General features: G+C 51.7%; 1 protein-coding gene across 2 annotated transcripts in view; it reads right to left on the reverse strand.

Moving 5' to 3' along the window:
• Positions 1–12657, reverse strand: part of USP34 (ubiquitin specific peptidase 34) — a 2709276-nt gene that overhangs the window by 491005 nt on the left and 2205614 nt on the right. For both annotated transcript variants that reach the window (XM_086927486.1, XM_086927485.1), the window contains exon 64: positions 7164–7208. In XM_086927486.1, the coding sequence (XP_086783612.1) occupies positions 7164–7208 (45 nt within the window). The remainder of the gene's footprint in view (positions 1–7163; positions 7209–12657) is intronic.

The raw sequence follows: 12657 nt of genomic DNA on the forward strand, positions 1-12657 counted from the left end.
CCCGGATGACATCGCCGGAGTACTTAGACGCCGCCCTCGCGCGCTGACGTCAGTTCTTATACACAGCTTTTCAGCGCCAGAAACACAGAGCCATGATAAAAAGCAACACTGGTGCCAAGAAACTAGGGCCCTGAAAGGGGTGAACCTTAACCCTAGATATCGGTTCGCAGAACGGGGAGGATGGGTGGGGCGGTAAGGAATCTAATACAAACTACTGTTTCTTACAGATATATTGTTACTGAAGGTAAGTAACTTGTGCATCTGAAAGAAACAGGTTAGTATTAGATTCCTTACCTTAGAATAGATACCCCAGTAATACCATCCCCGGTGGTGGGTCTACGAACCAATGATCACACCAGAAAGTCCTGTAGAACGGAACGGTGAAAAAGCCATCTCTCCGGACTTGGCTGTCCGGGCAGTAGTGTCGTGCGAACATGTGCAGCGAGGCCCACGTAGCTGCCTGACATAAGTCGTGCAAGGAGACTCCCCGACCCAGGGCAGTAGTAGCCGCCGTGGCCCGAGTGGAATGGGCACGTAGTCCCACAGGAGGGTCCTTTCTAGCCAGAGAGTAACAAGCCTTGATGCACAAGACAACCCATCGAGAAATGGTCCGCTTGTGCACCGACCGACCCTTCTTAGCGCCCACGTAACCAACAAAGAGTTGGTCATCCACCTGAAACTGGCGTGTGCGATCCAGATAGAATGAGAGCGCACGTTTTGGGTCCAGACGGTGGAGCCTCTCTTCCTCTTTCGAGGGATGCGGAGGCGGAAAGAAGGTGGGCAAGGTGATGGCCTGCCCGATGTGGAAGGCTGTAACTACCTTGGGCAGGAAAGAGGGTCGCGCCCGCATCACAACTTTGTCCAGGTGGACAGAAAGGAAAGGAAGTTGAGAAGAAAGGGCCTGGATCTCACACACTCTCCTGGCAGAGGTGATGGCAACCAGGAATACAGTCTTAAGAGTAAGGAGACGAAGAGGACAGTAATGAAGTGGCTCGAAGGGAGCGCACATCAGATACGCCAGAACAATGTTCAAGTCCCTCTGAGGCATCACGAAAGGAACAGGAGGGAACATATGAGTGATGCCCTTCAAAAACCTATTTACAAACAGGGACTTGAACAAAGAGGGCTGATCAGGGAGCCTTAAGAAGGCGGAAATGGCAGAGAGGTAGCCCTTCAGTGTGCCCAGAGCAGAGCCCTGCTGGGCAAGAGAAAGAAGAAAGAGGAGAACCTCCGAAAGAGGGGCAGAAAGGGGATACACAGCCTTTGCTGTGCACCATGCCACAAATTTGTTCCACCAGCAGGCGTATACCGATTTTGTGGAGGGACACCTGGCAGTCAGAATCACATTACAGACTTCAGGAGGCAAGTCAAATGGCCTCAACTGCCGCCGCTCAATCTCCACTCATGTAAGTGGAGACTGGACAGGTTTCGGGTGAAGGACCGCCCCCTGCTGCTGCGACAGAATGTCGTCCTAAAGAGGTAGACGAATCGGGGGATCGACAGACATGCTGAGTAGCTCAGGATACCAGTATCTTCGTGCCCAGTCCGGAGCCACATGGATGACTTGGGCGCGGTCGCGTCTGATCTTCTTCAGCACTCTGAGCAGAAGTGGTATAGGCAGAAAGGCGTACCACAGACCGTAGCTCCACTTGCGACGAAAAGCGTTTCTGAGCGAGTGCCGCCTTGGAAATTCCGACGCGCAGAACTGATGACATTGCGCGTTCTCTTCTGTGGCGAATAGATCTAACCAAGGCTTTCCCCACTGCTGAAAGAGGCCTTGCGCCACGTCCGAGTTCAGATGCCATTCGTGATCCATCATGCACCGACGGCTGAGTTTGTCCACCCTGGCGTTAAGAGAACCTGCCAGGTGTTGAACCACCAGGGTCACGCCCTGATGTTCCAACCACTGCCAGAGGCGCAGAGCCTCCTGGCATAGGGTCTGTGAGAAGTTGGCCTGATATGTAGTGCTCACTATTCTAGTGATCACTGTGTATCATTCCAAACGACCCTTATTGATGATTGGTTGTAAGTCAACCTTATAGACCAGCTATTCTAGTAGCATGGACAAGAGCAGTCTTTAGGCTAAACTCTAGAGGGCGTGTTAAGCCAGCTGTTATACCATCACATATACCCCTTGAACACCTAGTGAAAGGACACCACACAAGTTGTTATGAAAATAAAAGGATATTTATTTATAACAAGTCTACCCTGATCTCTTTATGAGTCAGGGAGCTAAGCACATAACAAAACTCTTAAGAAAGTACTTTAAGTTGCACAATTTACACAAATGCCCGAGGGGCATGAAAACCATATACTACAAAAGTGGAATGCGAAATACTAGCAGGTAAGTAACAAGATCCAGAGGCTTCAGGATCGCTAGGACTACACTACTGAACCTTCAGGTTAGGAGCAGGAGGCCTAGGGAGATCGGGTGCAGAGTGTGCACTCTCACGCGGGATGCGAGACAAAGTCTATGGATACTAGTATCTCGTAAAGTTACAGTTATCGGACGAATCCGACTAGATAGGCTGAAAACGATAAAGGATCTGGACACTTAGATAGTGAACCTACTTTGGAGCACCGAAATGCTCGGGTTACCTAGCCCAGGGGCTGCGGCTGCATAGCGTTCAAAAGACGTCGGGAATCCTCGTTACAGTCTATGGAGCCTGAAAGAAGAAGTTGCTGGCAGGCGACCAGTGATGAAGTTCGATGTGATCCAAGCCTGGATCGATGATGGAGATGACCTGAAAGCAGAGGGGACTCAGTTCTAAATCACTAGCCAGTGATTAGGTGGGCACCAGGATGGCACCGGATGAAGTCACCTCGACCAGGTGAGTGGGCGACGCTGGACTCTGCTGTCTCTCGGACCAGGAGGCGTTGTCGGCGACCAGGATGGAGGTGCGAGCTGTCCCACGAAGGTGTCTGCTGTCGGCGCTGCTGAAACCAGGATTGGAGCAACAAGCCTTGGCAAAGGCAAGCCCACGCGTTGGAGTCAAGATGGCGTCTGGAGTGGACCAGGAGGGTCCGGGGTGCTCCTCTGTTGGAGGGGAGCTAGGGCCAGTCTGGGGCAACCAGACCAGCGATGGAAGTGTCGTGGTTCGTCGTCAGGCGGGCTACAAGCCAGCAGGCAAGTGGCCGAACAACGCGGTGAGCAGCAAAGAGCAGAAGGGCCCCATGCAGATCTCGTGGATGCTGGGGGTCTGGACTTCGGTGCTGGAGCTGCTCAGGGTTAGGGCTTCTCAAACCCCAAAGCACTCACTCGAGGATCCCTCGGCGGTCGTGCTGGATAAGCGTCGTGCAGTTTTGAAGATGGCCGGTCCCTTCAGGTCTCGTCGCACCCACGAATCTCAGCTGGGCTGATGATGTAGGTAGAGGTCAGAGGTGCCAGGGAATCCGGGTCTCGTCGAGCTGGGCAGTCTTGATCCGGAGGATGGACTTACAGCAAACCGCATGCGCTTAGATGGTGCCCGCTGGTGCAGGGTGGCTACTCCTTAGCCACAAGGGAGAGTCTTCAGAAAGGTTCAAGAGTTCTTTCCTGGAAAGTCGTCAAGATTCAGAATTATCTGATTTGGGAAGGGGGCCCGCTCCTACGTTTATACTAACGAAAGGGCCTGGCAAGCGACTAGGTCCTGCCCATGGGTGGGACCAGGAGGGGGGTGGTTACACCCCTCTCCCTTGTCCGGACTTTCCCCAGCTCAGGGGCTGGTGTGCCCCTGGAACTGGTTTAACCCGGCATATGCACAGTGAGCACCGGGGTGCCACTTGCAGTCACCTTCCTCTCAGCCCTGCCTACCTGGGATACAATAAACCCTGGCTGGGATGGTGCTAGCACCGCCCCTGGCAGGAAACCCTTTGTCCAAGCTCTCCTCGCTGGAAGGACTCCCAGCAGCAGGAGGTCAGACTTGTGTCTGTGGTGGCAGCATTCATTTTGTGATGCTGAGGCTCGAGTTAACTTTAACCGGGGTTCACAGTTACATACATGTCGTGTCCCTCTAGAAGGGTGGAATGCTAACCCCGTCGCCAGAATTGGCGAGGGGTTAGTATTCCAATTCGTATGGCACCTTACTCGACATGTTTTGATAAAGCGATACCAAAGTTGGCAAATAACCACGAGGATTATAATGCACTTAAGAGTATATGGTACGCGTTATCATGGAACAGCTATTAGGACTTGGTTCCGCAAGCTGCAAACGGGCTCAGCTCATGCCAGAGCACCATCTCACATAATTCCAAGCACTCTGCCTTCAGGATTGATAAGGTCTGCCATAGGAGTGACTGATAGGAATACATGTGTCCATTTTAGGGTTAGATATAGGAATACTATATCTAAAGCAAAGGGTGATTACACCACCTTGCCCCAGCTGTCGTGCAGCCAGTTGTGTCAGATTTGGATGGCCAGCCAGGGGTGGCATAATACATGCTGCAGCCCCTGGTAGGCCCTGGGTACACCTATGCCCTGGGTACCTATGGTACACTGTACAGGGACTGATAAGGTGACTCAGTATCCAATTAGATATGTACCTAAGGTACATGGAATCCATTTTACAGAGAGAGCAGTGGGCCTGGGGCCCTGAATAGCAGGGTCCCAGGTCAACTAAGTCGAAAAACCAGCAAAACACCAGGCAAAACGTTGGAGGTAACCATAGTCAGATATCCACCTTCCTACAGGGTGCATGACCCCACCCCGCCCTGTTTGTTGCAGTACCACATGGCGGTGGTGTTGTCCGTGAACACCTGCACTACACTCCCCCGGACAGAGGGGAGGAATGCCTTCAGTGCAAGCCAGATCGCCCGCAGCTCCAGAAGGTTGATGTTGAGCCGGGACTCCGCCGGAGACCAGAGGCCTCTGATCTCCGCCTCTCCCATGTGGCTACCCCAGCCCTGGAGGGATGCGTCCGTCACAACTACGTGCTGCGGTTGGGGTAGGGAGAGGGATCTGCCGCTGACCCAATCGCGGTCCGTGAGCCACCACTGCAACTGTCTTGCAGTGCCCTCGGAGATCAAGACATGGTCGGACAAGTTGCCCTGATGCTGGACCCACTGAAACTTCAGGTCCCACTGCAGAGCCCGCATCCGCCACCTGGCGTGATGCACCAGAAGGATGCAGGCAGCCATCAGCCCCAGAAGCGGAAGCGTCAATCTGACCGAGATTCAGGATAAAGGCTGAAAGATCGGAATCAGAGCCTGAATATCCCGAACCCGCAGTTCGGGAGGATAAACCCGAAACTGCGCCGATTCTAGAACCGCTCCGATGAAGAGGAGCTTCTGAGAGGGACACAGGTGTGACTTCGGGACATTGATGGAGAACCCCAGCAGGTGCAGGAGGTCGGCCGTAGTCTGGAGGTGGCTGACGACTATCTGGGGCGAGCCCGCCTTCAACAGCCAGTCGTCGAGATTGGGGAAGACTGACACCCCCGATCTGCGCAAATGAGCTGCGACCACCGCCATCACTTTCATGAACACCCGAGGAGCGCTGGTAAGGCCCTGCAAGTCCAACACCACCATCCAGCCATCCAGTCTCCAGGGTCCAGGCCAGCCAGGACCTGAGCCAGTCAGCATCTTGAACTTCTCCTTCTGGAGGAAGTGATTGACGTCCCGTAGGTCCAAGATGGAGCGCAGGCCCCCCAGGTCCGCATAGAAAGGGGCTCTGTTATTTCATGTGTAAAGAATAATATATTACACATTTCCACAATTATTATTTTTTTTTTAATGTATTCCCTTGTTAGAATTGAACGAATGGACCATACCATGGTCACAAATGTACTTTGATCTCCACACCAGGAGGATTATTTGATTAAGTGTCTAAATGGAAACGGGTTTTTATCATTTACACAATTTTATTTTTACTAAACGTGAGTAACTTTCGCTAAATATAAGATATCTATTTTTGCTTAGCAATAACTAAGCAGTACCTGTTCATTGTAACAACCAAAGGATTCTAAGTATAGGGACACACGTTGACACTATTTGATTAATACCAAGGGTGTGTCAGGTTACATAGCACTAATGTTATCTTTATAGCCCTAGTGATGGATATTTATGAAGTGATTACTTATTTGATTTTACAATAGTTCAATTTTAGAGATACCAATGTGTCAGAACACTAATACGAATATTTGAAGACAGACGAGAATTTGAGTCACCATAAAAGAAAAGAAGGTATGTTAGACTTAATGGCCTACTGTGATTCTTCTGAAAAGGTTAGATTAACTGGTACACTGTCGTCTTCTTGAAAAAGATCTTGGGTTCTCTGCTTTTCTTTGATGAGTTATATTGCAATATAGCATAATTGACATAATTACTGACTTGTGTAGGATCACCAAAACTTCAGCATCTGAAGTGAAATGCAACCATATTGATGGAGACTAAAAAAAGATGTATAAGCACAGGTTTTCCACTGCATGTAACATGACACCCATCAACTATGTCTCCTCCCGCATTTAGATTAAGTTGGGGGTGTTGTGCTTTATGTTTTGGCTCTTCTTCCTTTGTATATGATACATTATGTGTATGGCTTCATTACAGTATAAACCTTAGTATTTTACTTTTTTAAAGGATAGGCATGTTTAGGCTAAATATAGAGCCTGATGAAATAATGTAGTCTTAAAATGATATTAAAAATGTATTGTGTGTTTTTAATTGTAAATAAGTTTGTAATAGATTATGTTTTTATAAATTGCTTCTAGCCCTGCGGGTGTCCCAAGCGAAATGAAACGCGTCGGCGGCAAGCAATCCTGTTGTGTTTTTATGGAAGTTTGAACAATAAAGAATGAATTAAATCTACAATCAAGTCTCATAAATTGCTTATCCTCAAGAAGCCATTGAATGTTACATTATATTGTTTTGCACATTGTGATTTCTTTGATTTGTTGATTTAGAAATATTGAAAGATACATTAGATACAAGTACTCTAGTGCTGGGTCATTGTGTGTGTTTAAGTATCTGTGATCTTTTGATCACTGATATGGGGTGTTTAAGGGACCAAGCACAGAGAGTAGAGGCAAATAGGGAGGCTCACTTTAGGAGTGGTATAGAGTGCGGGTCTAGTATAGCTCTGACTCTTGTAGTTGTTGTGTGTGAGAACCTCTTGAATATCACAAGGCACGATAGCAGCAACAAATGGAATGAACACACTATGATATATTGATGCATACAAGACTTACCTCAGGAGTCAGCTTTGCAATTGATGTAAAAAGCATTGATACGACCTAAAAAAGAAAAGGAAAACATATTTACTTCTAATCCCTCTTCATCAAGGGAATCTTTTATAAATTCATGAATAGTGAGTACTTCCGCTCATAAAGAGGATCCCAGAACACTTTGGGTAGGAGGCTGGCATAGTATATGGTGCACACTTATTCAAGTGGTGCACCTAGCACTAAACCAGGCAACCCTTATGGGGATTTTAGTGGTCTTTCATAACCATAGAAAGCTCTCAAAGTGGTTGCAAAATGGAGTGTTAAGCAGCATGTTTTACCAGTTTAATCTATAGTGTAGATCAGATTAAAAGAAACCCCACAATGCTTAGCAAAAAGTACTCTATAACTACACAATATCACTATCACATCGGTATATCTCGTACACGGAGATATCAATAAAATACACAAAAATACTTAAAATGCAATTAAGTAACTAGCTCAAAATACAGTGGTCTCCAGGGGCAGACCAAACCATATATTAGGAAAGTGGAATGCGAACTGCACAGAAGAACAAGACGTGGACCAGAAGACCGAGAGGAGCCAGGGACACAAGGTCCACCCATGGTAAGTATCCAGGACCCACAAAGAGGGCGTGTGTAGAGTGGAAACACAACTGCGATCCCACTGGAAGTAAAGCACAAGTTACTTACCTTCGGTAACGATATATCTGTAAGAAACATTAGTTAGTTAGATTCCTTACCTTAGAATAACCCCCAGACGTCAGACTGGATCCAGAAAGTTTTCGTCAGCAGTACCCCTGAGCGTCGGTAGGCGTCGCCTGCGGCTCCGCGTTCGTCATCGGCGTCGTGATTGCCGGGATGATGTCGTCAGAGTACATAGACGCCGCTCTTCTGCGCCGACATCAGTTCTGTTCATAGCTATCCGCGCCAGGAACGCAGAGCCATGCAAGAAACCGACACTGGTGCCATGAAACTAGGGCCCTGAAAGGGATTCTTATAGATCTATCTTTACCGAAGGTAAGTAACTTGAGCATCTGAAAGAAACACATTAGTTAGATTCCTTACCTTAGAATAGATTCCCCAGCAATACCAACCCCGCTGGTGGGTCTGCGAACCAAGATCACACCAGAAAGTCCTGGGAAACCGAACGGCCAAAGACGCCACCCCTCCGAACTTGGATGTCGAGGTAGTAGTGCTTGGCAAACCTGTGCAGCAAGGCCCGCATAGCTGCCTGACAAATGTCCTGCAAAGGTACTCCTCGTCCAAGGGCAGTAGTAGCCGCCGTGGCCCGAGTGGAATGGGCGCGCAGCCCCTAAGGAGGATCCTTTTTAGCCAAGGAATAACAGAACTTGATGCACAAAACGACCCACCGAGAGATGGTCCGTTTGTGCACCGCCCGTCCCTTATTAGAGCCTACGTAGCCACCAAAAAGTTGGTCGTCCACCGGGAACTGTTGTGTGCGGTTCAGGTAAAAGGAAAACACACGTTTTGGGTCCAGACAGTGGAGTCTCTCTTCCTCACTCACTCTTCTGGCAGAGGTGATGGCAACCAGGAAAGCAGTTTTGAGAGTTAGAAGGCGAAGAGGACAGTTATGGAGTGGCTCAAACGGAGCACACATCAGATAGGTTAAAACTAGATTCAAGTCCCACTGAGGCATTACAAAGGGAACAGGAGGAAACATGTGAGTAATGCCTTTGAAGAATCTATTTACAACAGAGGACTTGAAGAGAGAAGGCTGATCAGGAAGCCTCAAGAAGGCTGAAACAGTTGAAAGATATCCCTTGATGGTGCCCAGAGAGGAGCACTGCTGGGCCAGGGAAAGAAGAAAGAGGAGAACCTCAGAAAGAGGGGCGGAAAGGGGATCCACAGCCTTTACTGTGCACCATGCCACAAATTTGTTCCACCTGCAGGCGTATACTGTTTTTGTGGAGGGAAGCCTGGTTGCCAGAAAGACATCACAGATTTCAGGAGGCAAGTCAGAAGGAATACATTGTCACCGCTCAATCTCCACGCGTGGAGGTGGAGGCTAGACTGGTTCGGGTGGAGGACTGTCCCCTTTTCCTGCAACAGAAGATACTCCCGAAGAGGTAGTCGGATCGGGGGATCGATTGACAGACTGAGTAGCTCGGGATAGCAGTATCTTCGTGCCCAATCCGGAACCACAAGTATGACTTGGGCCAGGTCGCGCCTGATCTTCTTCAGCAATCTGGGCAGAAGTGGTATCGGCAGAAAGGCGTACAACCGCCCGCAACTCCACTTGCGACGAAAAGCGTCTCCGAGCGAGTGCCACCTTGGAAACTCCAACGCGCAGAACTGATTACATTGTGCCTTCTCTTCGGTGGCGAATAGATCTAACCAATGCTCTCCCCACTGCTGAAAGAGACCTTGCGCCACGTCCGAGTTCAGACGCCACTCGTGATCCATCATGCACCAACGGCTGAGTTCGTCCGCCCTGGCGTTCAGAGAACCTTCCAGGTGTTGAACCACCAGGGTGATGCCCTGATGTTCCAGCCATGTCCAGAGGCGCAGAGCCTACGGACAAAGGGTCCACAACCCCACCCCGCCCTGTTTGTTGAAATACCACATGGCGGTTGTGTTGTCCGTGAACACCTGCACTACCCTTCCCCGGACAGAGGGAAGAAATTGCCTTCAGTGCAAGTCGGATTGCCCGCAGATCCAGAAGGTTGATACGGAGCAGGGACTCCGCCAGAGACCAGAGGCCTCTGATCTCCGCCTCTCCCCTGTGGCACCCCCATCCCAGGAGGTATGGATCCGTCACCACTGGGTGCTCTGGTTGGGGAAGGGAGAGGGATCTGCCACGGACCCAATCGTGGTCCATGAGCCACCACTGCAACTGACTCGCAGTGCCCTCTGAGATCAGGACGTGGTCGGACAGGTTGCCTTGATGCTGTGCCCACTGGAACTTCAGGTCCCACTGCAGAGCCCGCATCCGCCACCCAGCGTGATGAATCAGCAAGATGCAGGAGGCCATCAGCCCCAGGAGCCGCAGCTTCATCCTGACCGAAACTCGGGATAAAGGCTGAAAGATCGGAATCAGAGCTTGAATATCCCGAACCCGCTGCTCAGGAGGATAAACCCAAAACTGCGCAGAGTCCAGAACCGCTCCAATGTAGAGGAGCTTCTGAGAGGGACTCAGGTGTGACTTTGGCACGTTGATGGAGAACCCCAGCCAGTGCAGGAGATCGGCCGTAGTCTGGAGGTAGGAGACGGCTGTCTGGGGGGAGCCCGCCTTCAACAACCAGTCGTCGAGATAGGGGAAGACTGGAACCATTGATCAGCGCAGTTGAGCTGCAACCACCGCCACTGGTGAGGCAGAAGGGGAGCACAGTAAACTGAAAGTGCTTGTGGCCTACCGTGAACCGCAAGTAGCGCCGGTGGGCCGGCAGGAAGGGGATATGGAAATAAGCATCCTGCAAGTCCAACGCTACCATCCAGTCTCCAGGGTCTAGGGCAGCCAGGACCTGAGCTTCAGTCAGCATCTTGAACTTCTCCTTCCGGAGGAAGCCGTCGATGCCCCTGAGGTCCAAGATAGGGTGCAGGCCCCCTTTGCCCTTCTTGGGAATCAGAAAGTAGTGGGAATAACAACCAAGTACTACTTCTGGCCCAGGAACGCGCTTAATGGCCCCCTTGGCCAAGAGGGCCGTAACTTCCTCCTGCAGAAATCGCAAGTGCTCCCCCGAAATGCAGTGGTGGCATGGCTGGCGGGATCGCCTCAAAGGGGAGGGAGTAGCCCATTCGGACGATTTGCAGCACCCACCTGTCCGAGGTGATGGTACGCAAGTGGAGTAGGTGATGGCGAACCCTGCTTCCCACTGGCAATGAATGGGCCTGAAAGCTCGGACTAGGAAGGCTTTGAGGCAGATGCTGCGGGAGCGGATGTGGACTGACCGGCTCTCTTTCACCCTTCTCCGCCACAGCGGAATGCACGTCCGCGACCGCGTTGAGGTTGGTTCTGCCGCCTGTGGCTGGACGAACGTGTGGGGGCGCCCCTTCCTTGGCCACGAAAGGGACGAAGCAGAAGTTTGCTGGCGCTGGTCCGACAGGCCCAAGGACTTAGCCGTAGCCCTTGAAACACTCAAGCGCACTGTCTGCTTTGCCACCAAACAGGCGACGACCATCAAAGGGCATGTCCATGAGTGTGTTCTGGACATCCCCCGAAAAATTGGCGGACCTCAGTCAGGTGTGGCGACGGATCGCCACCGTCGTGGAAATCATTCTGCCTAGCGAGTCCGTGGTATCAAGTCCACATCAGATGGAATACCGTGCTGCGTCCTGCCCCTCAACAAGAGCCTGAGCGAACCATGCCTGGGTCTCCTCCGGACACTGGGACAGCACGTCCGCCACCGTATCCCACATAGAGTGGGTGTAACGGACCAAAAGGCACGTGGTGTTAATGGACCGCAATCCTAAGCTGACCGAGGAGAACAGTTTCTTCCCAAACTGATCAAGCATTTTGGATTCCCTATCCCGGGGAGTGGTCGGGAATGCGGTCTGGGACGTGGAGGCCTGGATAACTAGACTCTCGGGGGTGGGGTGGGGTGGACAGAAAGCAGGGGTCGCCCGGAGCCGGGCGGTGGTGTCGGGCTTCCGATCCACAGGGGGCACTGTGGAGGGCCTGGATCAAGTGTCCATCAGAACGTCAGTGAGGGCCTCATTTAATGGCAGCATAGGCTCCGAAGAGCTTACTGGCGGTTGAAGCACCTCAGTGAGGAGGTTAGTCCTCACGGCCACTGTAGGGAGCTCAAGTGCCAAGGCTTTGGCCGCCCTGCGCAACACCACAGCATAAGTAGCACCCTCCTCTGTAGCGATGATAGGAGGAGAGAGAAAACCAGTGTCAGGCGATGTGTCAAGATCACTGGCATCCCCCAGCTCATCTGCCCAGTCCTGACTTCCTTCATCCGTGTCCTGATAAACAGGCAGAAACGACGGAGCCGGGTCATAGGCAAAGTGCTCACTCATCGACGCCGGAGACAACGCCGAGCAGCGCCGCTCCGACACCAGACCCGGACTGAAACCAGGGGCGGCAACGTCCGAGGACGGCGCCAGGAGTGGCACCGTGGGGGTTGGCGCCAGCAGAGGAGTCGTAAGGTCAACTAGCATTACCGAGATCCAGGCCTGGATCCTGAGGGGTCCTGCGGAGCCGGGACTGAACTCGCCGACGGCGCCAGGGCCAAAGCCGCCAGCACGACAGGACCCTCAGTTGGGCCCGCAGGGCCCGAAGGCGCACCGGTGGGCCTCGACGGCGGGAAGAGAGTCCTCATGGCCACCAGGAAGTCTCAAATCTCGCATTAAGCCCAGGGACCGGAGGGTGTGGAGCTGGATGCGGCTCCTGTGCGGGTGGTGCCACCCGAACCCTCGGCCGAGTCGCGCGACTGACGAGGGGAGTCAGAAGAGCGATATCTTCGACTACTTCTTGCCATGCCTCTACTTACCGGAGTGCGAGGACTTGGAACTCCACGAGCAGTGATGGCTGCGGC

This window comes from Lissotriton vulgaris, chromosome 6 (assembly GCF_964263255.1).
Source record: "Lissotriton vulgaris chromosome 6, aLisVul1.2, whole genome shotgun sequence".
Lineage (NCBI taxonomy): Eukaryota > Metazoa > Chordata > Amphibia > Caudata > Salamandridae > Lissotriton > Lissotriton vulgaris.